Source organism: Gymnoscopelus microlampas (genome assembly GCF_963454915.1).
Source record: "Gymnoscopelus microlampas genome assembly, chromosome: 3".
NCBI lineage: Eukaryota > Metazoa > Chordata > Actinopteri > Myctophiformes > Myctophidae > Gymnoscopelus > Gymnoscopelus microlampas.
The window spans coordinates 2362820-2388451 of record NC_139940.1 but is presented as its reverse complement, the minus strand read 5'-3'; the positions used below and the strand labels follow the sequence as shown (position 1 = coordinate 2388451).

Below are 25632 nucleotides of genomic sequence, written 5' to 3'. Positions count from 1 at the left end.
TAGGATGAATTATGTGCAGCATCATGTTGCATTAGTTGGAGGAAGCTTTTTAAGCTCTGGTGGTTTCTACCTCTGTCTGTAGACCTGGTAGCGAGCAGTATTCATACTCTTGGCCTTCTTTATCCCATACAGTGTAAACAAGAACTCTGTACCTGTATCTTTTACCAAGCACTGTATTCCGAGCAGGCATGGCACTTCCCAGGAGTACTCTCAGTGCAGATACCTTGGCCTTTCCTCAGAGGTAGGATACCGAATCACATCCTGACAGGGCATGCGTCCCCAGCTGACCCTGACATTTCTCGCCCAATGCCCTGACAGTGGCATTTACTGTATGTCCAGGATGGTGCCATCCCATTTCTCCACCTGCACTGTAGAAAGAACGTTGGCCTTCCAAACACAGCACACTAACAGGACAAATACATCTGTGTCATCGCTTAAGATTCGCTTTGTGGGTGCAGCTTGTAGCATGTAGCTAATGAGGGTGATGTCAGCCTCCTCGTGGTTTACGATGCAGTCCATGTTGTTCACAAGCAGGATCTTATCAGCAGTGAGGTCATATGTGCAAAGAAGGCGTGCTAGCTGCATATTGTTTGATGTGCTCTTCATCACAGCTTCTCGTCGAGGAAGTTGATTGTCAACTTGTACTCAGTTGCACCATCCCCTGTTAGTCTTCTCCTCTCATGGTCTTTTTCACTGTGCTCATCACTGTAATGGACAAATGTCTCATTAGTTCCAACTGCAGTGTAGGCTTTGGTAAGGCGTGACTTAATGCAACATTAAATCACGGTTCCACTGTTAGAGTGGCGGCAGACGTGAGCCTCAGCTAAAAGATCCTGCTTGGCCTCATGTGGAAGATTGGGATGCTGTTGAGGAATTGCGCACGTGAATTGCGCACTGATTCACGTTATTACAGTGTCATTCGACATAACCAGGCAACAACAACACAGGTGGAATAACCTGATTCAACACAAAGCTTAATACTTTTGGATTACGATTAAAATATATTGCAGAGACGTGAGTATAGCCCCCATGATTGCAAAAATCCACAACGATCTGCCAATATTGCGCAGTAGCATGATGGATGCTGGCTGCACCAGCATAGCCCAAAACAATAACAAACTCACAGTCACAACCAGTCATATTTTCTTATACAACAAGAAAGCACGCAAAATATGTGGAAGTGGAACACGCTCAGGATTCAACAGGCTTTGTCACATATCCCAGACAAGCTGCACACACACACACACACACACACACACACACACACACACACACACACACACACACACACACACACACACACACACACACACACACACACACACGTACACAGCTCAGCACACAGCCAGGGCCATTGAACTTGAGACTAGGTCACACACCGGCAGCAACAACAATATAGCCTATAAAACGATCAATACAAAATAATATAAAGATCGATTGAATGGAACAGCGCGTCGGCGCGTCCAGTCTGACTGAGAGACGGTGCATTGACGGCAGCAAAATAAATACAATATGTTCGTGAAAAATAAATATATATATTATGAAATATACATTTCTGAATCAGGCAAGTGCAGCAGGGCCAGCAGAGAAGGCTTTGCCGGCTTTGCCGGCTCGCCACTGATTCGATGTGATTCATTCAGCAATAGCAATTATGGCCCCATGAACTATTATTACTAGCAGTAATATTAGTTTCCTTTTAGGCATTTTATATCATATATTTGTCAACTTGAAGGGATAGTTACATTTTTGATATTTGGGTTTGATGATGTGGGGGGATCAGTGGTGTGGTGAGGCAGAGTGTACCTCTATGTCTTCTGTGTGTGTCTCCATGGGGCGTTGATGACGTTGGGATCGTCGTTTCACGCCATCAGCCAAACTGAATGTACGGTAAATGGTAAATGGTGCATTTATATAGCGCTTTTATCCAAAGCGCTTTACATTGATTGTGCATTACATTCACCTATTCACACACACATTCATACACCGATGGCGGAGGAAACCATGCACGGCACCAACCTGCTCATCGGGAGCAATTAGGGGTTCAACATCTTGCTCAAGGACACTTCGACACTAACTCCAGGGGAACACAGAACACAATAATAACTCGAACTGTGAACCTCACGGTTCCCATCCGGCCGCTCTACCAGCCACTCCACCCCTGAGCCACTGCCGCCCCATGCAGTGGCATACCAACAATGTGAACATGTTAGTATGCGGCCCTACGCTTATATCAACTATACTGAATGTACACATGTTGGCATGGGGCCCTATGCTTCTATCAGCCATATATACTGGATGAATGAATGAATGAATTTTTATTTTTGTGTTTTGTCATAAGACCCATCCCTTACGGGATTGTAAGACACCAAAAACATGAATAAACAATATCACATTCACTTCCTGGAAAACTGCACAAGTAAAAAGAAAACATTTGCTTAACACCCAAAAACAAAACAAAAAAATAGCTATACATCACATATATCTTCTCTTTGTCCCATGCCTTTTCTAAATATTCTGCAAGTGCCAATACCCTATGTTAAAAAATACATACAAGTCTCTCTGCGTCATTTAACCAAATCAAATCTAGGTTTTTACACCTATTAAATCATTTTTGACGTAGCTCATGATAAAAGGGGCAGTAGAAAATAAAATGGAACTCATTTTCAATATCATTTACGTCACAATAAGTACAAATCCGCTCTTCTTCTATTACTCCTCTATACCTACCAGTCTCAAGGTGAAGGGGTAAGATCCCTGAACAGAGTTGGGCTCATAGAGATCTTTGGCTTTTGGATAATGGACCACAAACATACTTTTCACTATCATAACAGCTTTTAATCATAACAAATGTTCTCAGTTTTGGTTTATGCAAAATATCCTGTGACCATTTGTTCTGATATAAACTATAAAGTGTTTTAACCACAACAATGTTGTTATCTTGAAAACTATCGAGTAACCCAGTTCTTAGAAGTATATCCTCTACTGCACTTGCCCTTAACACTCTCATGACGGCCGTCAGCCCATCCCATACCCAGCCTGAGTTAAGGTTGATAAGACTGTTCGTTTCCTGCTATTCCATTGGCCAGTCTCTCCCCCCTGGCTCCAGACGATCCGAAACCGTGTCCCCCTGCGCTGCGGGTCACAGCGGGGGATTCTAGTGTCTTTTAAATAGCCTACCTATTAACATACCAGCTCACATATATTGTCAGACTACATGCAGGCAGAACATTATAATATAGGCTAACTGGAAATGTGCATGTGTAACTTCACTAACTTGAAATAGTAGTCCGACGTTAAACAGTAAACCCGAACCAAACCCGCACCCTAACCCTAACCGCACGCGGATGCCACATAGTCGGAGAAAAGGTCTGTCGGATTAACGCATGCCTCCCACTGCATATCATGTATGTAAAAAAAAAAGCGTATAAAACTGCGCGATCTGTAGCTTACATTAAACTCTTGAGTTAATGCAAGCGTCTCCTACATCGGTATGTTCCACAAATGTGCTCATTCCAGCTCTACTCCTGCGCTAAATATCTGATCTACAAACATAAAACAGTGGCTGCCTGACGAGCCTTATGCTTGTAGATCAGATCTGTTGGCGCAGCATTATAAAACAGCGCGATCTGTTGCGAACACATTGGTATGCTTCACACATGTGCTCAATCCTGGGCAAAATATATGACATACAAGCATAAAACAGTCGCTGTGTGACAAGCTCTATGCTTGTAGATCTGGTCTTTTTCCGCCGCTTCGCGGTGACAGGGAAAAGATTGGGTTGCCAAATTTCGAGATAGAAATAAGCAGTCAGGTCTATGAACATTTTACTGCATGCGTTGTGTCTGTCTGAGTGTGTGCCCTGAGAAAACAGTGAGGCATGAAGCTGTAGCGTGTATTTCTGTCTGTCTCCTATATGTCATCATGATTTGTGTATGTGGGGATCTCATTTTAAACAAGCTTAGTGCTTTATGAGCCTTCCAGTTTAGTAGACCGTGTACAGATGTTTTTAATGGTGTGATGTTTCTTTTTATGCAACTGCCTATTGTAGCACTTTGAGATTGTAGATTGTCTATTTTCAAATAGCCTAAGCATAAAATCGGCTAAAGTGGTTAATGTATGTTTTATAACGTAATCATTTATATTTGCAAAGTAACTACTAACTAAAGTTTTCAAATAATTGTAGTGGAGTAATGAGTAAAAGCAAAATATTTGTCTCTGAGATGTAGTGGAGTTGGAGTTAAAAGTTTAGACAATTGCAAATACTCCAGTAAAGTAAAAATAACAGAACAGAAGCAGCAACACAGTGAAATAAAATGATTACCATTATAATTGAATTATATATGTAATAATAATAATAATAATAATAATACTAATAATAATAATAAGGGTAATACTACTACTACTAATAATAATAATAATAATAATAATAATAATAATAATAATAATAATAATAATAATAATAATAATAATAATAATAATAATAAGGGTAATAATAATAATAATACTAATAATAGTAATAATAATAGGCTCTTAATTTAACTTTATTCATTTATATTTGTAAACTTCTGGAATGGGAGAAATCAAGCCATGAATATAACGAGATGTCTGTCCTTACAGATAGATAGCTCACAACGTGTCATCATTGAAAGACGTGAAAAACAAGCCCAAAGTCGCTTATAATAAGCAGACATGGCAACAGCCTGTTCTCTCTCTCGCTCTCTCTCTGCTACACTATAAACATGCTGCGCACTGCACTGCTTAGATGAAATACAGCATTTAGAGGCAGTGGTGGAAAGTAACTAAGTACATTTACTTAAGTACTGTACTTAAGTACAATTTTGAGGTATTTGTACTTTACTTGAGTATTTCCAATTTCCAATACTTTTACTTCTACTCCACTACATCTCAGAGGCAAATATTGTACTTTTACTCGACTACAATTATTTGAAAACTTTAGTTACTAGTTACTTTTCAGATATAAACTAGGATATAATGAAACATACATTAACCACTTTAGGCATATTTTATACCTAGGCTATTTGAAAATAGCAGATCTACAAGCTCTCAACGCGTCGCATCGCGACACGTTGAGAGCTTGTAGATCGGCTATTTTCAAATATTTAGTACTTTTACTTTTGGTACTTTAAGTACATTTAGATGCCAATACTTTTGTACTTTTACTCAAGTAAATTTTGAATTTGGGACTTTTACTTGTAACAGAGTACTTTTATATTGCAGTATTGGTACTTTTACTTAAGTAAAGAATTTAAGTACTTTTCCCACCACTGTTTAGAGGTTAGATTTACGGGAACAACACAGTTATACTTTTTATTTCATTATTAGTATTGGCCTAAAGGAGAGAACAGAGAAGTCCCTTGGCCAGGCTGAAAGTAAAATGCAAATCACCCATTAAACAGAACAATGACGATTGGCGGTCTCTGAGGTGTGAATGGCTCTTGTCTGGGGGAGAAAGGGTAAGACCTGTCCAAATTGCCGAAATATAACGTTTGGGATGGTATATATAGAGCTAGCCTCGGTCCCAGCCTCACTCGTCTGCGAAAAGAAGAGCCCGCTCACAACCTAAAGCAGCGAGTGTCTAGTAAGTCCTGAGTGGGTAGGATTTCCGTCGTACGCGTTTCCCCCGGAAACGATATTTTTTGATCAATCACAACACTCGTTTCATTCACGGAGAATGTTAACAGATTTGTAAAGCATCAACGTCATTTCTTTGGGCGGTACTTCCATCAAATTCAACCGTTTCCGGTTGTCAACATCCTAGACAACCAACAGCCCAGGTCTTGCCCAGCGTGATATAGAGCTAATTTCATATTTATAATACATTTCAGATAAAAAACAAAACAGAGATGATTTAAATCGAATATTTAGGAAAAGTCATGAAAGGGGAACTTCCTAAGAGCTTCATGAGAGAAGATAATCCACTTTACATTCTCAAAATCGGCCAGATTGACGGGTTAGTCACGCAAGTGTTAGTGCACCTTTTATCCATACATCCCAATAAAAAAATATGTCTTGGCAACTCTATTCTCTGACATTCTGATGAGTCTGTTCCATAAGGCTACCATGCTGCATTTCCACCTTATCTCACACACCTCCCATCCCATGTCTCCTGTTATTGCCAATACAGGTGCAAATTTATGCACTCCAAGGAAATACCATAAAGCCCTATTCTGGACCATTTGTCCTTTCATATTTGTGTTTGAACCCCATACACCAGCCATATAGTCCATGACAGGGCAGACACAAGTGTGAAACAGTTTGGAATGTGAATGTACACATGTTGGTATGGAGCCCTATGCTTCTATCAACTATACTGAATGTACATGTTGGTATGGGGCCCTATGCTTCTATCAACTATACTGAATGTACATGTTGGTATGGGGCCCTATGCTTCTATCAACTATACTGAATGTACATGTTGGTATGGAGCCCTATGCTTCTATCAACTATACTGAATGTACATGTTGGTATGGGGCCCTATGCTTCTATCAACTATACTGAATGTACATGTTGGTATGGGGCCCTATGCTTCTATCAACTATACTGAATGTACATGTTGGTATGGGGCCCTATGCTTCTATCAACTATACTGAATGTACACATGTTGGTAAGGGGCTCTATGCTTCTATCAGCTATACTGAATGTACACATGTTGGTAAGGGGCTCTATGCTTCTATCAGCTATACTGAATGTACATGTTGGTATGGGGCCCTATGCTTCTATCAGCTATACTGAATGTACACATGTTGGTAAGGGGCTCTATGCTTCTATCAGCTATACTGAATGTACACATGTTGGTAAGGGGCTCTATGCTTCTATCAACTATACTGAATGTACATGTTGGTATGGGGCCCTATGCTTCTATCAACTATACTGAATGTACACATGTTGGTAAGGGGCTCTATGCTTCTATCAGCTATACTGAATGTACACATGTTGGTAAGGGGCTCTATGCTTCTATCAGCTATACTGAATGTACACATGTTGGTAAGGGGCTCTATGCTTCTATCAGCTATACTGAATGTACACATGTTGGTATGGAGCCCTATGCTTCTATCAACTATACTGAATGTACATGTTGGTATGGGGCCCTATGCTTCTATCAGCTATACTGAATGTACACATGTTGGTAAGGGGCTCTATGCTTCTATCAGCTATACTGAATGTACACATGTTGGTATGGGGCTCTATGCTTCTATCAGCTATACTGAATGTACACATGTTGGTATGGAGCCCTATGTTTCTATCAACTATACTGAATGTACACATTGGTATTGGCCTGTACACATGTTGGTATGGGGCAGGACGCTTGGTGTCTTTGTCTTGTGATGCAGAGGAAGTCAGGTGTTTTGTACAGTGCTGTATTGTTGTCTCTTCTCATCATGTTTGTCTTTAATAGATTTGAATTTAATGTTGTTTTAATTAGTTATAATTCGTTCTCATTATTATTCATTTAATTGCTAAAAGTGGTAGTATGTTAGGCTCTTATCTATCTGTGTTCTCTTCTTACATCTGTATTGTTGTACTTTTGAATGCTACATACTTTACCATTCTGTGATTGTGTGTGTGTGTGTGTGTGTGTGTGTGTGTGTGTGTGTGTGTGTGTGTGTGTGTGTGTGTGTGTGTGTGTGTGTGTGTGTGTGTGTGTGTGTGTGTGTGTGTGTGTGTGTGTGTGTGTGTGTGTGTGTGTGTGTGTAGCCTGTCTATATGTATATGCATGTGTGTCTGTGTGCCTGTTTGTGAGTGTGTGTGTGTGTATGTACATTGTCTTTGCAGGAAACAGGGCTTCCTCCACTCCAGCACCAACAAATGGTAAATATATATTTATGTCAGTGGTAGATTTAACTCTGTGGGCAGAATAGCTGGGAAGTAATACTTTACTCTCTCTCTCTACCAGTAGGAATGCTGTGGTACACAACTCAACCACTAAATCATACTTTACTCCACTACATTGCATATGACTGCATATATGACTGTTAACACGGTCTAAATATGCACTGAAACTGATTCCACCTCACCCCCTAGCACTCACCTCTTCAGACTCCACCTCACCCCTAGCACTCACCTCTTCAGACTCCACCTCACCCCCTAGCACTCACCTCTTCAGACTCCACCCCACCCCCTAGCACTCACCTCTTCAGACTCCACATCACCCCCTAGCACTCATCTCTTCAGACTCCACCTCACCCCTAGCACTCACCTCTTCAGACTCCACCTCACCCCCTAGCACTCACCTCTTCAGACTCCACCTCACCCCTAGCACTCACCTCTTCAGACTCCACCTCACCCCCTAGCACTCACCTCTTCAGACTCCACCTCACCCCCTAGCACTCACCTCTTCAGACTCCACCTCACCCCCTAGCACTCACCTCTTCAGACTCCACATCACCCCCTAGCACTCACCTCTTCAGACTCCACCTGACCCCTAGCACTCACCTCTTCAGACTCCACATCACCCCCTAGCACTCACCTCTTCAGACTCCACATCACCCCCCTAGCACTCCATTTCACCCCCCTAGTTCAATATCATGAACGTTGTGTTATATTTTGTCAACAATCTTCTCACCTTTGGAGGATAATACAAGTTCACTTTCACACTAATTTTCAGGTCCATCGATCTGTTCACTCCACTGGTAGCTCAGTGTAACTGAACGCTGTGTCTCCTGCCTGATTTATGCTTTGTTGAATGATGAATGTGTCGCGTGCAGAACATAGTGGATCTGCAAGCCCACAACGTGTCACATCCGCAACGTGTTGTGGTCTTGTAGATCTGGCTTCAGTATGGGCATGTACTTTGACATCCCAATCAGAGGATGAATAGAACCCGCGGGAATCGTGAAAACATGTCAGCCCTCTGTTACCCCCCCCCCACCCCCCCCCAACACATGGCACTCAGTGTACACTCACATTTGCTCTCAAAACACCACAATGGAAATAGGTTTTTTGTTTTATCCCTTTGACAGATAATAAATAAAAGACAAAAAAGAAAATAAAGACAAATATGTTCAAGTATATGCATTCTTGTCAAAGAACCTTCCATAAATAAATCAATATAAACAGATGAATTACCATCCAAAAAACTCATTATTTGTGTTTCTCAAGCTTCATTTTGGCTAGATTTCTGTGTCTGCCAAATTTATCATGTTTGTTTGTGTTTTTCAGACGACTCACAGGTGAGACAGATCGTGATACAAAACTATGAGACACTCAACATCTACATTGCCATGGACCTTTCATCCAGCATTGGTGAAGCTACTTTTCAAACAGGAAAAGAAGGTGTTACCAGACTTGTTACCAAGGTGAATCAAAGAAACAAATCTTGCCTATAACTTAGAGACAATATCAAAGACAATGAGTGACTGTAAAAAAATAATAATATTAATATATATCTTCACTCAGCTGAGTGCTTCTCAAGCAGTTAGGTCCATTCCAGCCTCCTTATCCGCTGTTTAAGCATCAAGCTTTGCGCGAGAGGTGTGCCCATGGCTGTGTCACTATCATGCACCACCAGCCTTGTCCCTAAAACACCTGCGCTATGCTTAACATTATGCATAGGTGTGGTTTGGGCGTTACATTGAATGAATGAATAAATAAAACCAACCAGGTGCCATTGCATCCAGGTTTTAATGTCAGTCAGGCAGGTGGTGAGGGTGGAGACATTATAGGATTTGAAGATGGAAAAACAAAAGAAAAATAAAGCACAACTCAGGGTAACTAAAGCGCCACTGGCTAAGAGAAACGATCCGTAGATAGTATAAAACAATTAAAAGAACGCTTTTTGAAACGCTTCCGCCTTCCGGTGAAAACGAATGGAATTCTGGGTAATGCAGGAGTCAGCTATACTCCTACAATCACGGTAGTGACCAGTAGAGGCTGCTATTTCTTTCTTTTTTTTTGGAGTAGCCTTGTACTACTTTAAGTTATAAGATGCAGGTAGGGAATTGTCTAACAGCTAATTCATGCTTTCAGTATTGTTTGTTATACCAATCTACCAGTCTTCTGTTTAACAAAAAATATCTTTAATTACTTTGCAGTATTCCTCGCTCTCCATCAGCTTCAATTATGAAATCCTCATCATCTCCAATCACATCACAACTGAGATTGTCAACATCAATGTTTTTTTCACTGAGAACAAACCAACCCTTCAGGATGTCCTGCAGAAACTAGACACATTTCATGTGGGAGGTGAGTAAAGTACATTTTAACAAAATGATTGGGAATTTGATGTTGTCTGTTTATAACAAAGTTATAATATACAACCTTCTACCCTTATTGTGTGTGTGTGTGTGTGTGTGTGTGTGTGTGTGTGTGTGTGTGTGTGTGTGTGTGTGTGTGTGTGTGTGTGTGCGCGCGCGCGCGCGCACATATGCATGTGTATCATTATGATAATTATAGTAAACTTCTTTTATAAAGCGCTTTTCGAAACATGGTTACAAAGTGCTTTACAGTGGCAATAAAATACAATACACCAAAAATGATTCAACTTAATAATGTTTCGGTGTTTACGCTGAAGCAGTTCAGCTTAAAGACCAACGGTAAGATAAACAACAATAAAATCATTGCAGCAATAAACAAAAACAATAAAAACAATAAGCAAGTGATCTAAGAGAAAGCCGTGGTATAGAGCACCGAGTTTGCATCCCTCAGGTCCTGAGGTAGGTAGGTAGGTAGCCTGACGATCTAAGGTTGATTGAAAAGGAGTCAGGAGACCCCTGCCTGAAGATCTAAGGTTGCACACAGGTTCATACGGTTTCAGCATGTCTAAAATGTACGTGGGGGCCAGACCTCGCAGAGCTTTATGTGCATGTGTAACATCCATGTCTGTTGTCCCTCCTCTGTTTTAGCAACTGATTTTATTACACTTAATGAATCTTTTAATCTTGTACAACACATCAATGGTTGGGCCGCACACTTGATTTAGTGCTAACTCATAGTGTCTCCCTAAGTAACCTTAGTATCTTAGACCACCCCCCCCCCCCCCCAGACCATAAAGCTCTAAATCTTTCGGTCCGTGCTCCCATCCTGTCCCTCAGCCACCGGCTTCCATGCAATCACAGGTATTTAAAAGTTGTTGCGAACGCGGAAGGAGGCGCCTCCGCCCAAGTGGAGCATACTATGAAACTCTGCTCGGCTTGTGTCTCTGTCTGTGTGTGCGTGTGCAGTATGTGTGCACTGCCTGCACTGCCTGTGTGCAACCAACAGAGTGCGCCAGAGTGCAGTCAAAACACACACACACACACACACACACACACACACACACACACACACACACACACACACACACACACACACACACACACACACACACACACAGTCCGTAAATACACATTATTTTCGAGCTGCGTTCGCTTCCAGCGTTCGCGCGTCTTACTTACTAGTAACTTATTTTAATAATTTTTCAGGTTTATCATGTGGGCAGCAATCGACAGTGCGGTCCTCAATCTAAAAGTGTCTATTTCTCTAAACATATTTCCGACCACTCCCATAATCCCAGGATATACTGTTTCAAGCTGTTGAATCAGTAATAAGCCCACCACCATGTCAGTCCTTAGAAGCATCTCCAAATGTGAAGAATTCCTCCTGCACTTCATCAATAAGATTGAGGGAATTCGACAGGGGTTGTCTCTGAGAGACCTGGAGTCAGTGGCACCACCTCACACTAAGTTCAAACTTAGCTTAACTTAACCCATTCAATCTGGGGACGCATCTGTGTCATTTTGGATTTATTTGGCTATTCAAAAATAGCAGATATACAAGCTCGGTGCCGCACTATGAGCTTGTAGATCTGCTATTTTTTGAAAAATCATGAAAATGTGTGCAAATCTTTGAATATATATATATAACTCATTTGCTTCTGGGGGTCCCTGGAACACAAATGTTACAAATGTTTAAAAAAAATGTATAAATATATATTTAAAGATTTGCACAAATTTTCACGATAAAAAAAGAAAATAGCAGATCTACAAGCTCATAGCGCGGCACTCGGTGCCGCACTATGAGCTTGTAGATCTGCTATTTTTGAATAGCCAAATAAATCTAAAAATGACACAGATACTTTCCTGGTCTAAATGTTTTTTGTAAAGCCATTTAAGCTATAACTAGGCTAAGTTTGAACTTAGTGTGAGGTGGTAACCAGCTGCCACCTTTTACACACTCCTCCTCCCAATCTTCTGCTGTAATCTGAAGACTCGCCTCTTCAGACTCCACCTCAGCCCGTAGCACTTGCCCTCCTAGCCTTGTTGACCTTGCAGGATTATGCAAAGGCTAAAATGTAACGTAGATAGCATGTTATGTAGACAGATTGCCAGGTCATTGTTGGCCTGGCCGACATGCGGCCCCCACCTTCACTTAATATGTCCCGCAGGTTAATATCGGATTACTGATATATTATTGATTTCAGCTGTTACAACTCCAAATATGCAAACATGACCCGCTTTAATTACTTCATTCTAAATTAGTAGCTTAATGACTAGTATTACATTTCTATTGTCTGTTTTATGTCCGATGTATTTGTATTTAAGTTCATAAAGTTAACAACATAAGTATAACTAAATGCATTTGAAATTAAACAAAAATGTAACTCAAAACGCATCACAGCGCAACGTGTTTTGAGCTTGTAGATCAGCTATTTTTGTTACTTTTGTGTGACATAGAATGGCGAAAAAAATACGGCGAGACAGTATATGCAATGTGGCCCTCTGGAGTGAGTGTGGAAATATAGTGTCCCCCTCTCATCATCAAAGTTGCCCACCCCTGCTATAGTGTGTATAGTTTCAATGTAGGCTGATGATAGGTTCTTGGTTTACTTATGTATTACTTTATTATTAGATTACTATTTTTATGCATTTGATGTATTATGTGTATTATGATGTATTATCTTGTGTCCTTGCTTACTGTAAATCACTCTGGATTAAGAGTTCAAATTAAAATTAAAACTGTAAACTGTAAGGAGATTTTAGTAACAGCTGGTCCCACTATTTTAACTATTTTTACTATTATTACTGCTCCCTCGCCACAGGCTCATTTCCCACAAGCCTGAAAAGTGCCCTGGTCCAACCTTTTTTTAAATAGGATCCCCTAGTATTGATCTCTAAACTGTGTTTCTTATCAAAACATTTAGAAAAGATAGAATTGGGTTGGAATCAATGAGGTAGCGCCCGATTGTTTTCGCTCCTATCTTACAGATAGAGATTTATCTGTGGTAATTGGGGAGGCTTCCTCATTGGGGCTCCCCTAACATGTTCCCCAGGGTTCAATTCTGGGCTTATTATTTAAATGTATATGCTTCCTTATTGGCAACATAATCCGCACACACACACACGTATTAATTCTCACTGTTTTGCTGATGACGCACAGCTGTAAATCCCCCTAAAACTGTGTCTCTGGTAATATGTCCCGCCTTCTGTCATGTCTGTCCGACATCAAGGACGAGATGTACCAAAAATGTTCTCCAGCTTAACAAAGCAAAGTCAGAAATACTTGTATTTGACCCTCAAACACTCAACCTTTCCACTCAGAACTTGGCACACTATCCTCCAACGTAAGTCATCAGCCCGTAACCTGTGCGTGATTTTTTATTCCAATCTCTCCTTTAATGTCCAATCTTGCTTTCAGTTAAGGACCAAAAGTAGGTACTTTCTGTCATTTGCAGACCTTGAACAAGTCATTCATGCTTTTGTTTCTTCATGCCCAGATTACTGCAACTCCCTATACTTCGGCCTTAGCAAAAAAGTTGTATCCCGTCTTCAATTAGTTCAGAACTCTACCGCTTTACTGTTAACAAACACTAAGAAGCGTGACTATATCACTCCTATATTGGCTGCTCTCCACTGGTAACCTGTAAGCTTCAGAAGCGATTTTAAGATGTACCTTTTAACTTTTAAAGCCCTGCATGGACAGGCTCCTAAGTACGTTATAGATATGCTGGAGCCCTACAAGCTGGAGCGCAGCCTACGATCCTCAGGTAAGGCTCTATGGGTCGTTCCTATGACACACCTCGCTACTCGGGGTGATCTGGCTTTTTCGGTACAGGCCCCTCGGCTTTGGAACGCACTCCCTGAGAATCTGAGGCCAGCGCAATCGGTGCTTTCTTTAAAAAAAAAATCTGAAAACACATATTTCAATTGGCACTTCTACTGCTGTATATTGTTTATGCTGTTGATAATGTGTTGTTTTTATTGCTTGGTTTTCCACAGTTTTTTAACATATCTATAAAGCACTTTGTAACATTGTTTGGAAAAGCACTACAAATAAATTCATTATCATTATCATCATCATTATATCACACATTTGCCTCACAGGGAGCCTCCCAGGCAGAGGGGATGCTGGGACCAACCTGCATTTGGCATTTACAGAGATCAAAAAGAGAATGGCAAAGATGAAGGAAGACACTAAAGAACAGTTTGTACATCAGCGTCATGAAATCATCATCGTGGCAGACGGTAAGAACTGTAACTCCATTTTACTAACAGTAGAATACTAACAGTAACAGTAATCAGAATCAGGTTTATTGTCACATCACAGGTTTACAAGGTAAAAAAGTGGACATGATATATCAATGACTTTAGATATAATGTGTACCGATTGGCGTGACAAAATCTTTAGACTCGGCCTCCTGGTGGTGCTATAACAGGCCTTTGAAACATTTGGGGCAGAGGTTCTGCTCTGGCATCCAGGGAGTGTGTGTGCACAGTTTCACGTTGATCGGTCCAACGGTGCCGGAGATTAGCTGCTCACAGACAGAATGACACACGGACACACGGACAGGGGCGAAAACATAGTCTCGGCCACATAGTAGTAGGGCAGGGGAGAGGGTCCATTTTAATAAACTTTTATTTTAGTTTTTTAGGACCCTAATGGTGTCTAGTTAAGATTTCATCTTGTTGCCCAGGTCAACTAATGTCCCATGGGGTTCATTTTAACCCTTTCTTACACCTATCCCCATCCTAAACCATAAGATGGAGATAATATAAAATACCATAACTCTTGAACTAAACAACATACAGACAAATACACTATTTTTTATAAATAATTTCAACATTATTAAGATTCAGGCACATGTTGACTCTATTTCAGGACAGAAACTGTCTATATTTATATTTCTCTTTGTACTAAATACTTTGTAAGACCCTAATGGTTCCCACTAACACGTTTGGCCTGACAGAGATAATAAATCCCCACTGGACATAACAATGAATGACCATAAGGGGGATATGGACCCCCCCCCCCCCCCCCCCTTTTTACCAGTAAAAGTAATTAGTATTCTGATTGTGAAGGCTGTGATGGAATGTGTATCAACTCATCATCTTGGTTTCTGTTGGATGCAGGAATCAATACAACTGGACCTTCACCTAAATCTATTGTGGATCAAATAAAAGACATGGTCTACCAGAACACAGATGGGCAACAAGACCAGCAAAATAGAAAGGACTATCTTGGTGAGGTTCTGTGTGTGTGTGTGTGTGTGTGTGTGTGTGTGTGTGTGTGTGTGTGTGTGTGTGTGTGTGTGTGTGTGTGTGTGTGTGTGTGTGTGTGTGTGTGTGTGTGTGTGTGTGTGTGTGTGTGTGTGTGTGTGTACTGATATTTATCTTTCCTTGTTTCTTGCAGGCCTTTCTATTGTTGAGATCGGCGACAGTGACACAATCGATGATGAAGGATCTGAGGTTTGTAGGTGGATAACTGGAGGACCTGAGGATATTAATTGCGGACGAGCAAATATCACAAACTTAGATGAGAACTTTGAGATCGGTGAGTGTTCTGCTATACCTGACATTAAACTGTGCTAACACACATGCAGGGCTTCCCAAACTCTTTCATCTCCAGACCCAAAACACTCCCTGAGAATCAAACTTACAACAATACATCATGAATTATGCCCTTTTTCAAAACTAGATTTGAAGCATCCAGTCCTTTATTTCACTGATCAGAACAATGGTCACTGAGTTCTATTCTGGCCATTTGAAATGTTGTACTGCTGTAACACTGCTCTAGAGCTCCATATGTGTGAAATGTAGTTGTTTTTGTCTGACTATTGTCATGGCAGACCCCTGAACAGTGCCTGTGTGTGCCATGTTTGATATGGATTGGATCAACAGTGTTCCTTTAGCCCCTAGGGGCCCCAAACATGGCCCCTGGTGTGACTATTGTCATGGCAGACCCCTGAACAGTGCTTTTGCCAAGTTTAACACGTATTGGAGCAACGGTGCACCTCTGGCATCCAGGGGCCCCTGGGGACGTTTTTTCTCATGGCAGATCCCTGAACAGTGTTGGTACAAAGTTTGGTGCAGATCAGACCAACGGTGCGCCTCGCAGGTCTGCATGTTACGTTGGTGACGTCCACCATTGGTCTGCCCACCCGCCCATAGCCAGTTTTATTATGGAACTAGTACAAATTGCATATGTACAAGCTCACAAAGTGTTCTGAAGTGAAGCGGTGGAGCTATTTTCACTATTACTTTCTCTAACACTTCAATCCTATTTTATACTATGGGTATTCTAAAAAAAAAGCTCACAATAAGCAGAGCCGGATTTACCATTGGGCCAGGGGCCTTCGACCAAAAGGGCCTCAGCATTATGGGTGATTTTAGTTGTAGTATTATTTGATTGTTCCTGAATATGGTGGAATAGTAACTGCACATTTATGTGTACACAAGTAGAAGTCCTGTTACCGGTCTAATGTTAGAACCATGTCCACCCTGTCCTGAAGTAAAGAGATAATGGTGCAAGATGATGTTACAAGCAAAACAACTGCGGCACATACTATGATGAAACCAATATTATCCTGTAGCTATACGTGCAATTCATATATTGCTTTTCAAAAGTAACCAAAAGTCGCTCAATTAAAACTCGAACGGACAGAGAAGGTTAAGAAATAGCGTCCTCTCGCATACCGTAGCCTACTTCAACAACACAATAAAACCCACGGACAGCTTCACGAATGCAGCCGTGGAAATAGTTATTAATCTGACTTTTCTAACCGTTGGTCATTGTACTGCACTGTACCTGTCATACTGTAGCCTCATTTTGTGTGTATAAATATATATATATATATATATGTATATATATAATAGCAGTTCAGTTAGTTCATATTCCTCATTCGTTGTTCAACAACATTGCCTTTACATTTTAAAGCATAAGTAGTGATATGCTTATGGCCTCCACTCTATGCTATGAGGGCTGATGGGGAAACTGTCTGACATGCAGGGGTGATTCTGCAAATAGACCCCATGGCCAGTCATTTGGGATCAATATAAGTAGTAAAAAAAGGCTATGTGTTATTTTAGTCCGGACCTGTCCTATTTGTTGCGGTCAAATGTGATGACTGTGAATGAGTGGCACAGCTTGGGTGTGTCAAGTCGTGCACTAAGTACTAGGAGCTGATGGTAGGTGTTGCGCTCCACCTCAGCAATCCGTCTTCCAGGGATCTAGCGCATTGTGAAACAGGGATAGACTCCTGCGCGTAAAGTACATATTTTGACTGTGAGGACGAGGTGATTGATTGAATACTTAATTAACAGTTTGCAAAAAAAGCACAGGAAGTACAGTTCTATACAAAAGTTGTTTGGAACATTACCGGAACAATTTTAGATGTGCCTCCCCTCTGGTTGATATCATTAAGCACTGTAGACTTCAAGACTTCAAAAATCTAAAAAGTTTAACTGCGATTGCGGAAAGAACATTACATTACATTACAGTCATTTAGCAGACGCTTTTATCCAAAGCGACTTACAATAAGTGCAATCAACAAAGGTAGGGAACGAAAGCTACTAATCACCAGAGGTTATAAGTGCATTTTCTCCAATAACAAGCAACCAAGAGCATAGCTAGCGCTAAGGTAAAAGTGCAATATATCACAGAACGACATATTGGAATACAGTTTGAACCACAATAAAGTCGCTGTTCTTGTGTGCTGTTTAACGTTTAAATCATGTTTCTACGCAACAGTTATGTGGCTCCAAAGTAAGTTGATTTTAATGTTTTCCACCATTGAAAGTCAATGGCGTTTTTCGGCATTGTGGTAATGCGAAACGGCAAGACAAGTAATATCACACTAGTCCCGGCAGAGGCGCACGTTTTGATGTAAATATTGCCGGGCTTTTCTCAACTGTGCGGCCGAATTGACACGCCGAAAATCGTGGGACGGATAAATATAAATAATAAATAAAGAATTTATTAAATTACAATAAGTGTTTTGCCATTGCATGGCAGGCACACTTAATGAATATAAAACGGGAAGAACATCTATGACACTGTCATAGAATTCTTAGAACTTACAAGAAAAAAACTGACTTCCATAAAAAGGAATGTTTTCAGCTGTTAATTTAGAGAGCGCTCCCAGAGATTATAGCACAATATAGCACAATCTCCCAGAACATCTTTTCAACCCCTCTTATTCAGAGTGACATAAAATAGATACAACACTGTGATGACAGATGGCCGTATATGGCTACTTATTCAGGATTGTCTGAAATAAATGAGCAAACACATGACATTCTGGTGACAGGTGAAGGGGTTCTGACATCAACACTTATAGGACTGAGTGAAAGACCGTAGGCTGTAGGAGACCTAATAGTATGTCAGCAGATCTTGAAGCAGACTGTAGCTTCATCTTACATTTACCTGTATAGAATGCCACATTGCTATTACACCACACTCATACACTTACTCATTCCTACCCTGTGAATGTCAATAGCAGCAAACAGGAGAAACAAAGCACATTATCTCCTATTTTTCAACACAACACTATTGAGGATCCATGTACAGTTACACTCAAACTGTATTTAACACGTGAGAGGACGTTGGCGTCTGTTTGTTCGCTGCTTCTAAGAAAGATTTGGGGAAAAACATGTTTTGAAGCACTTTTATACATTAGGTTCACAGTACAATAATAGCACATGTATCCTTTTAGACCCAACAACGACTGCTACAACACGACAAAATACTACAGCCAGCACTACCACCATAAAAACAACAGCAGCAGCACCAACACCGATGACAACAACAACAACAACATCAGCTAAAACGGGTAAGTATTTCAAAATAAAGTTATGGATACAAATATTTGTATATAAGAAACAACTTATTCTTTACAAATGCTAATATTTTTTGAGTAGCCAGCGCCTTTTCCATAAGAGTGGCCCTTACAGAGTATTTGTGCCAAATTCATCCTTGTTTCACAACCTGAAAGCTTCTATCACTATCTGCTCCACTTAGGTGGCGGCTATCTTTAAAAAATGGATTGTATTTTTTAGTGGCCAGCGACCAATTCCATAAGAGTCGCCCTTACCGAGTGTTTGTGCCAAATGTCATGCTTGCATCATAAACGATTCTTATCAAATTTTCCATTAATCTGCTGTACTAAACTGAGTTCTGAGTTCTAGTTTAGTTTGAGAGTGATCCAGAACTTTTTATTGTTTTGTGGCAAAGTGATTTGACTTTTCTACTAGTTTTAGCTTTTATCACATCCTTATCGGACCTCAACTGGATAATTATTTCAGTCAAATGCTCACTTACCTGCTGGCTCCACTGACCCACTGGCTACCATTGCCAAAGAACACTGCAACCAAGAGTTCTTTCCTGGACCTCCATCCCAGACTTTCTTACAACTGTCTTGGTGCGGTTAGCCCTTGTTGGCTGGGGCCGCTTCTCTCAACTTTCTGGTTAGCTGGCGGCTTTAGGCAGAGACGTGCAGAGAGATTTGGAGAGGCAGGGGCTGGAATTTCAAAAGGGCACATGCACGGACGCGCGTGCATGTGTCCCCCCTGCGCGCGAAGCGCGCGCGCGAAATTTTGCGGATATTCGTCGGATTCGGGTACTTTTTTACCCGTTTTTTGTTACTTTATTTCGGTTTTAGGGTTAGGTTAGGGTTATAGATATATAATAAAAAACATTAAAAAAAACTTTTTTTAATATTTTTTTTTATTGGTGGCTTTGGATAAAACATTGGTGGCTATAGCCACCGAAACCCCCGCCTAACGACGCCACTTATTCTTCTGTATAATGAGTACTTTTACTTAAGTAAAGAAATTGAGTACTTTTCCCACCACTGCTGCTGACACAGACAGAGAGAGCGAGAGAGAGAGAGAGAGGGAGAGAGAGATATATATAGGCTCCTGCTTGACAAGTAATTTCAAATTAACAGCTATGTATATTTTTTTTTTGTCCATGATACATACCTAATCTGTCTCAAACAATTGGTCCGTGTTCTGCGTGCATTCACTGCGTTCAGTTGTGCCCTCAGTTAGGTCTCGATTGTGTATAATATACTTCGTTTGCCGGGCGGTATCGCGCACCCAAAAAATAGCCGATCCACAAGCTCACAATGCCTGGCGTTGCGACGCGTTGTGAGCTTGTAAATCAACTATAATTCTGCGCGAGCACTGCACGGCACGGGGCTCAATTAGTAAGCTTTACTGCAGGTGCGAGGCCAACGGGCGCGCAGGGGTTTCTACAGTTTACAGTCAGAGGAGACAAGGGCACTTTTTACCGACAGACAAAAGGGCAGGGGCTCAAGCCCCCTTTGATGTCTATGTGTGCACGTGCATGGCTTTAGGGCCAGCTAGCCGGCAACCAGTAACCTGCAGCCAGTCCCCTGCTGTCAGTGGGCCACAACACTGGATCCTCCCGGCTCTTCTCCGCTCAAAATGTCCCCTTTTCTTTTCTTTTACTTTATCATCTGTTTTATTTTTGGGCGGTGTAACCGCCCCTATAATTGAGGTTGGGACATTTGCTGCACTGTGATTGGCCACCACAGTACACCCCTAATCCTGCACCGTGATTGGTCACCCATCGTACACCCCTAACCCCTACAAATTCAATGCAAATCTATACTTTTCTTCAAGTGTGGTCATCACTGTGATGTGGTCATCACTGTGATGTGGTCATCACTGTGATGACCACCAGCTGCACTGTGATTGGCTGACTCTATTGGCTGACTCTATTCAGCACTGTGATTGGCTAACGAGACACATGACACATGTGCATAGCCCTATAAATAGGACTATGCACTTAAAAATACACATTCATGTTTTTTCCCAGACCTGAAAGGTATGGCCTACATGAGCCTTTGTCACCATTTCGTCCATACATGGTATGTCCGTTTGTGGTTAGGTTTCTTCTGCATGAATAAATAGGCATAGACTACTCATGACACATCACTATTATGTCACAAGTACAAATACAGATGGTATACTGTAAGACACAAAGGGTTAGGCATAGACACAGGCTGACACGTCATGTGAAGTCCAGCTTAGCCTGGGTCTGGCAGAACCAGGTCTCCTGTTCTTGTTTTTAAGTGAGTCACCCATTGTGCTCACCGTGATGACCATTGTTAAATAACAACAGTAACATAGTGCTCCAATTCGATTGGCTAGTGAGACACACGATGACTTTTCTTTAAGTGAACTTCTATCACTCTGATAACCACTGTGATGACCACCACACCGCCATCCTCACACTGGGTGTGATTTTTAGCGGCGCTGGCGCTGCTCTATACCTGGCTTTTCCGTCAACGTTCTGATTGGTCAGACCCGTCAACAAAGTGATTGGACAAGCTTCACGTGACACATGGCTATAAACACATTATAAACACATATCGATGACAAAATGTATCAAGGCGCCGCTACCTTCACACAGGGTGTGATTTTTTCATATATTAATACATTCTAATTGTATGTAATGTAAACGGTGAGGTTCTCGCATAAGCCCCTCTAGGGTTTCTTACCTCACCGGCACAACAACTATAGGTCATCTTTCCATTGGAAATGTATACACACATATTACGTATGTATGTGTATTTATATTCTGTTGTGCAAATCAAATTAAGGGAGCAACAACAACGACCTGGTACCCCCCACCTATAGAACAAACATGGGTAAATGGTCGCTGTACTGCACTGCCACCAAAGTGTGGAATGCCCTGACCGGGGACCGTACCTATGTTCCCCAGGTCCTAGCGCGGCACTCGATGCCGCGCTATGAGCTTGTGGATCTGCAATTTTTTTAATAGCCAAAGAAATGTTAAAATGACACAGAGATGCGTTCCCGGCCCTAGGCCTCTAATCCAGAGGCCTTTCTTACTCTCCTGCAGAGGTTCTTCTGTCACTACAATCATCACTGAAAATAGTAGATCTACAAGCTTGTATTGTGATGAGTCGTGAGCTTACAGACCTGCTTTTTTCTGCAGAAAGTTAATTGTAGAATAGAGACAATACAGTTCTAACTGCTTAATATTGTCTGTGTACAGAGCCTGATGATGTCATCAGGTTGGTGGGAGGAGCTAGTCACTGTGCTGGTAGACTGGAGATGAAACACCAGAGAGAGTGGAGACCAGTGGATGATGGTTATTATGACTGGAACCTGAAGTCATCATCTTCATCTCTCTCTCAGCTAACTGAGAATTGTAATATTTGTGAGCTTGTATATCTGCTATTGTTGACTAATGTTCCACTCAGAATAGGGATGCTAGTAGGGTTCAAGTGGTTAATGATAATATAATAAGTTATACTTATTATATAACTATACCTATTATATAACTAATAATATAATAACAAATAGCAGATCCACAAGCTCATAGCGCGGCACTCTGTGCCGCGCTATGAGCTTGTAGATCTGCTATTTTTTGAATAGCCAAAGAAATGTTAAAATGACACAGAGATAATTTCCCGGTCTTAAAGGGTTAAGTAAGTAAGCAGAGTAAGAGTAAACAGATCTGCTGTTTTTTGCAGAAAGTTAATTGTACAATAGAGACAATACAGTTCTAACTGCTTAATATTGTCTGTGTACAGAGCCTGTCAGGTTGGTTGGAGGAAGCAGTCACTGTGCTGGTAGACTGGAGATGAAACACCAGAGAGAGTGGAGACCAGTGGATGATGATTACCCTAACTACTGGAACCATAAGTCATCATCTGTAGTGTGTAGACAACTGGACTGTGGCTCTGCTGTTTCTACAGAGAGACCTGGTTCTACACATCAACCTGTATGGTATATTAATCCTTCCTGTGTTGGAGATGAATCTACACTGAGGGAGTGTAGTGTAACAGTGAGGTCTGGTACTGACTCCTCCATCAGTCTGGAGCTGATCTGTTCAGGTAACAAACAATGACTTCAACAATGATACTAATCTATACTGTCTGTCTGTCTGTCTGTCTGTCTGTCTGTCTGTCTGTCTGTCTGTCTGTCTGTCTGTCTGTCTGTCTGATCTATAGATCTATAGATGTCCTTTTAAAATAGTGCTCTAAATATAGAATCATTATATTTACAACATTAGAAATTGATCCTCTTTCCCCACCTCTCTCTCTCTCTCTCTCTCTCTCCCCCCTCTCTCTCTCTCTCTCCCCCTCTCTCTCTCTCTCTCTCTCTCTCTCTCTCTCTCTCTCTCTCTCTCTCTCTCTCTCTCTCTCTCTCCCCTCTATCACGCTGTTTCTCTGTGTGTGTGTGTGTGTGTGTGTGTGTGTGTGTGTGTGTGTGTGTGTGTGTGTGTGTGTGTGTGTGTGTGTGTGTGTGTGTGTGTGTGTGTGTGTGTGTGTGTGTGTGTGTGTGCCTACCTGCCTGCCTGCCTGCGTGCGTGCGTGCGTGCGTGCGTGCGTGCGTGCGTGCGTGCGTGCGTGCGTTCGTGCGTCTCTCTCTTTCTCTCTCTCTCCTCTCGCTCATCCCCCCCTCTCTCTCTCTCTCCCTCTCTCTATGATTCTCTCTCTCTATCCTCTCTTTCTTTCTCTCTCTCTCTCTCTCTCTCTCTCTCTCTCTCTCTCTCTCTCTCTCTCTGTCTCTCTCTGTCTCTCTCTCTCTCTCTCTGTCTCTCTCTGTCTCTCTCTGTCTCTCTCTGTCTCTCTCTCTCTCTCTCTCTCTCTCTCTCTCTCTCTCTCTCTCTCTCTCTCTCTCTCTCTCTCTCTCTCTCTCTCTCCAGGGTCAGTGAGGTTGGTGAATGGGACTAGTGTGTGTTCAGGCAGAGTGGAGGTGAAGTCTAATCAGTCGTGGGTCTCAGTGTGTGAAGGTGACTTTGACCAGCAGGATGCAGAGGTGGTCTGTAGGCAGCTTGACTGTGGGGCTCCTTCAGTCCTCCAGGGGGCGCTCTATGGAGAAGTGAAGGCTCCAATGTGGACCAAAGAGTTCCAGTGTGAAGGCAGTGAGTCTGTTCTCCTGGACTGTAGAACCTCAGACTCAACTAGAAACACCTGCTCACCTGACAAGACTGTTGGACTCACCTGCTCAGGTAAAAGACAAACTATACAGTGTGTGTACAGTCAGGTTACAAACATCATAGCAGAAGCAGGCAGTGCTCATGAGCTCATCTCTGTTCCAATCCTCTGTTCTATTCTTCCTTTACACACATTAGTAATATTATTATAGCCATTCTGTCAGTAGACAATAGGTCTCTCCTCCTCTTCTCATCTATTTCTTAATATTAGGCTATATTAACCATCTTGTGACTAAAGGACATATGGTTATCTGCATGTGATTTCTAGGTCTAACAAAAACATTAATTTCCCCATAAGTTGACTTTGACCTAGTGTAATAACTCATTACTTTAACCCATTTAGACTGGGACATAATCTGACATTTTTAGATTTATTTGTCTATTCAAAATGGCAAATCTTCATGTTTAAAAAACAAATAGCAGATCCACAAGCTCATAGCGCGGCACTTGGTGCCGCGCTATGAGCTTGTAGATCTGCTATTTTTTGAATAGCCAAAGAAATGTTAAAATGACACAGAGATAATTTCCCGGTCTTAAAGGGTTAAGTAAGTAAGCAGAGTAAGAGTAAACAGATCTGCTGTTTTTTGCAGAAAGTGACAATACAGTTCTAACTGCTTAATATTGTCTGTGTACAGAGCCTGATGATGTCATCAGGTTGGCTGGAGGAAGCAGTCACTGTGCTGGTAGACTGGAGATGAAACACCAGAGAGAGTGGAGACCAGTGTATGATTCTGACTGGAACCATAAGTCATCATCTGTAGTGTGTAGACAACTGGACTGTGGCTCTGCTGTTTCTACAGAGAGACGTTATTCTACACGTCAACCTATATGGATGATTATACCTTCCTGTGTTGGAGATGAATCTACACTGAGGGAGTGTATTAGAACAGTGGAGTCTTTTATTTCCCCCTACAGTCTGGAGCTGATCTGTTCAGGTAACAAACAATGACTTCAACAATGATACTAATCTATACTGTCTGTCTGTCTGTCTGTCTGTCTGTCTGTCTGTCTGTCTGTCTGTCTGTCTGTCTGATCTATAGATCTATAGATATATGGTGGGATCTATAGATCTATAGATGTCCTTTTAAAATAGTGCTTTAAATATACAATCATTATATTTACAACATTAGAAATTGATCCTCTCCCCCCCCCCTCTCTCTGTGTGTGTGTGTGTGTGTGTGTGTGTGTGTGTGTGTGTGTGTGTGTGTGTGTGTGTGTGTGTGTGTGTGTGTGTGTGTGTGTGTGTGTGTGTGTGTGTGTGTGTGTGTGTGTGTGTGTGTGTGTGTGTGTGTGTGTGTGTGTGTGTGTGCGTGTGTGTGTGTGTGTGTGTCTCTCTCTCTCTCTCTCTCTCTCTCTCTCTCTCTCTCTCTCTCTCTCTCTCTCTCTCTGTCTCTCTGTCTCTCTGTCTCTCTGTCTCTCTCT

The 25632-nt window shown here is 41.6% G+C and overlaps 1 protein-coding gene across 5 annotated transcripts in view; it reads left to right on the top strand.

Moving 5' to 3' along the window:
- Positions 1 to 25632, top strand: part of LOC311041590 (uncharacterized protein) — a 123260-nt gene that overhangs the window by 96034 nt on the left and 1594 nt on the right. For 4 of the 5 annotated variants that reach the window (XM_084052038.1, XM_084052037.1, XM_084052036.1 and 1 more), the window contains 9 exons: positions 7717 to 7830; positions 9181 to 9317; positions 10053 to 10203; positions 14319 to 14459; positions 15345 to 15455; positions 15625 to 15765; positions 18926 to 19042; positions 22802 to 23104; positions 23920 to 24225. In XM_084052038.1, the coding sequence (XP_083908164.1) occupies positions 7717 to 7830; positions 9181 to 9317; positions 10053 to 10203; positions 14319 to 14459; positions 15345 to 15455; positions 15625 to 15765; positions 18926 to 19042; positions 22802 to 23104; positions 23920 to 24225 (1521 nt within the window). Of the gene's footprint in view, positions 1 to 7716; positions 7831 to 9180; positions 9318 to 10052; positions 10204 to 14318; positions 14460 to 15344; positions 15456 to 15624; positions 15766 to 18925; positions 19043 to 22801; positions 23105 to 23919; positions 24226 to 24845; positions 25195 to 25632 lie in introns of those variants that run through there. The other variant, XM_084052035.1, reaches the window with a different exon arrangement.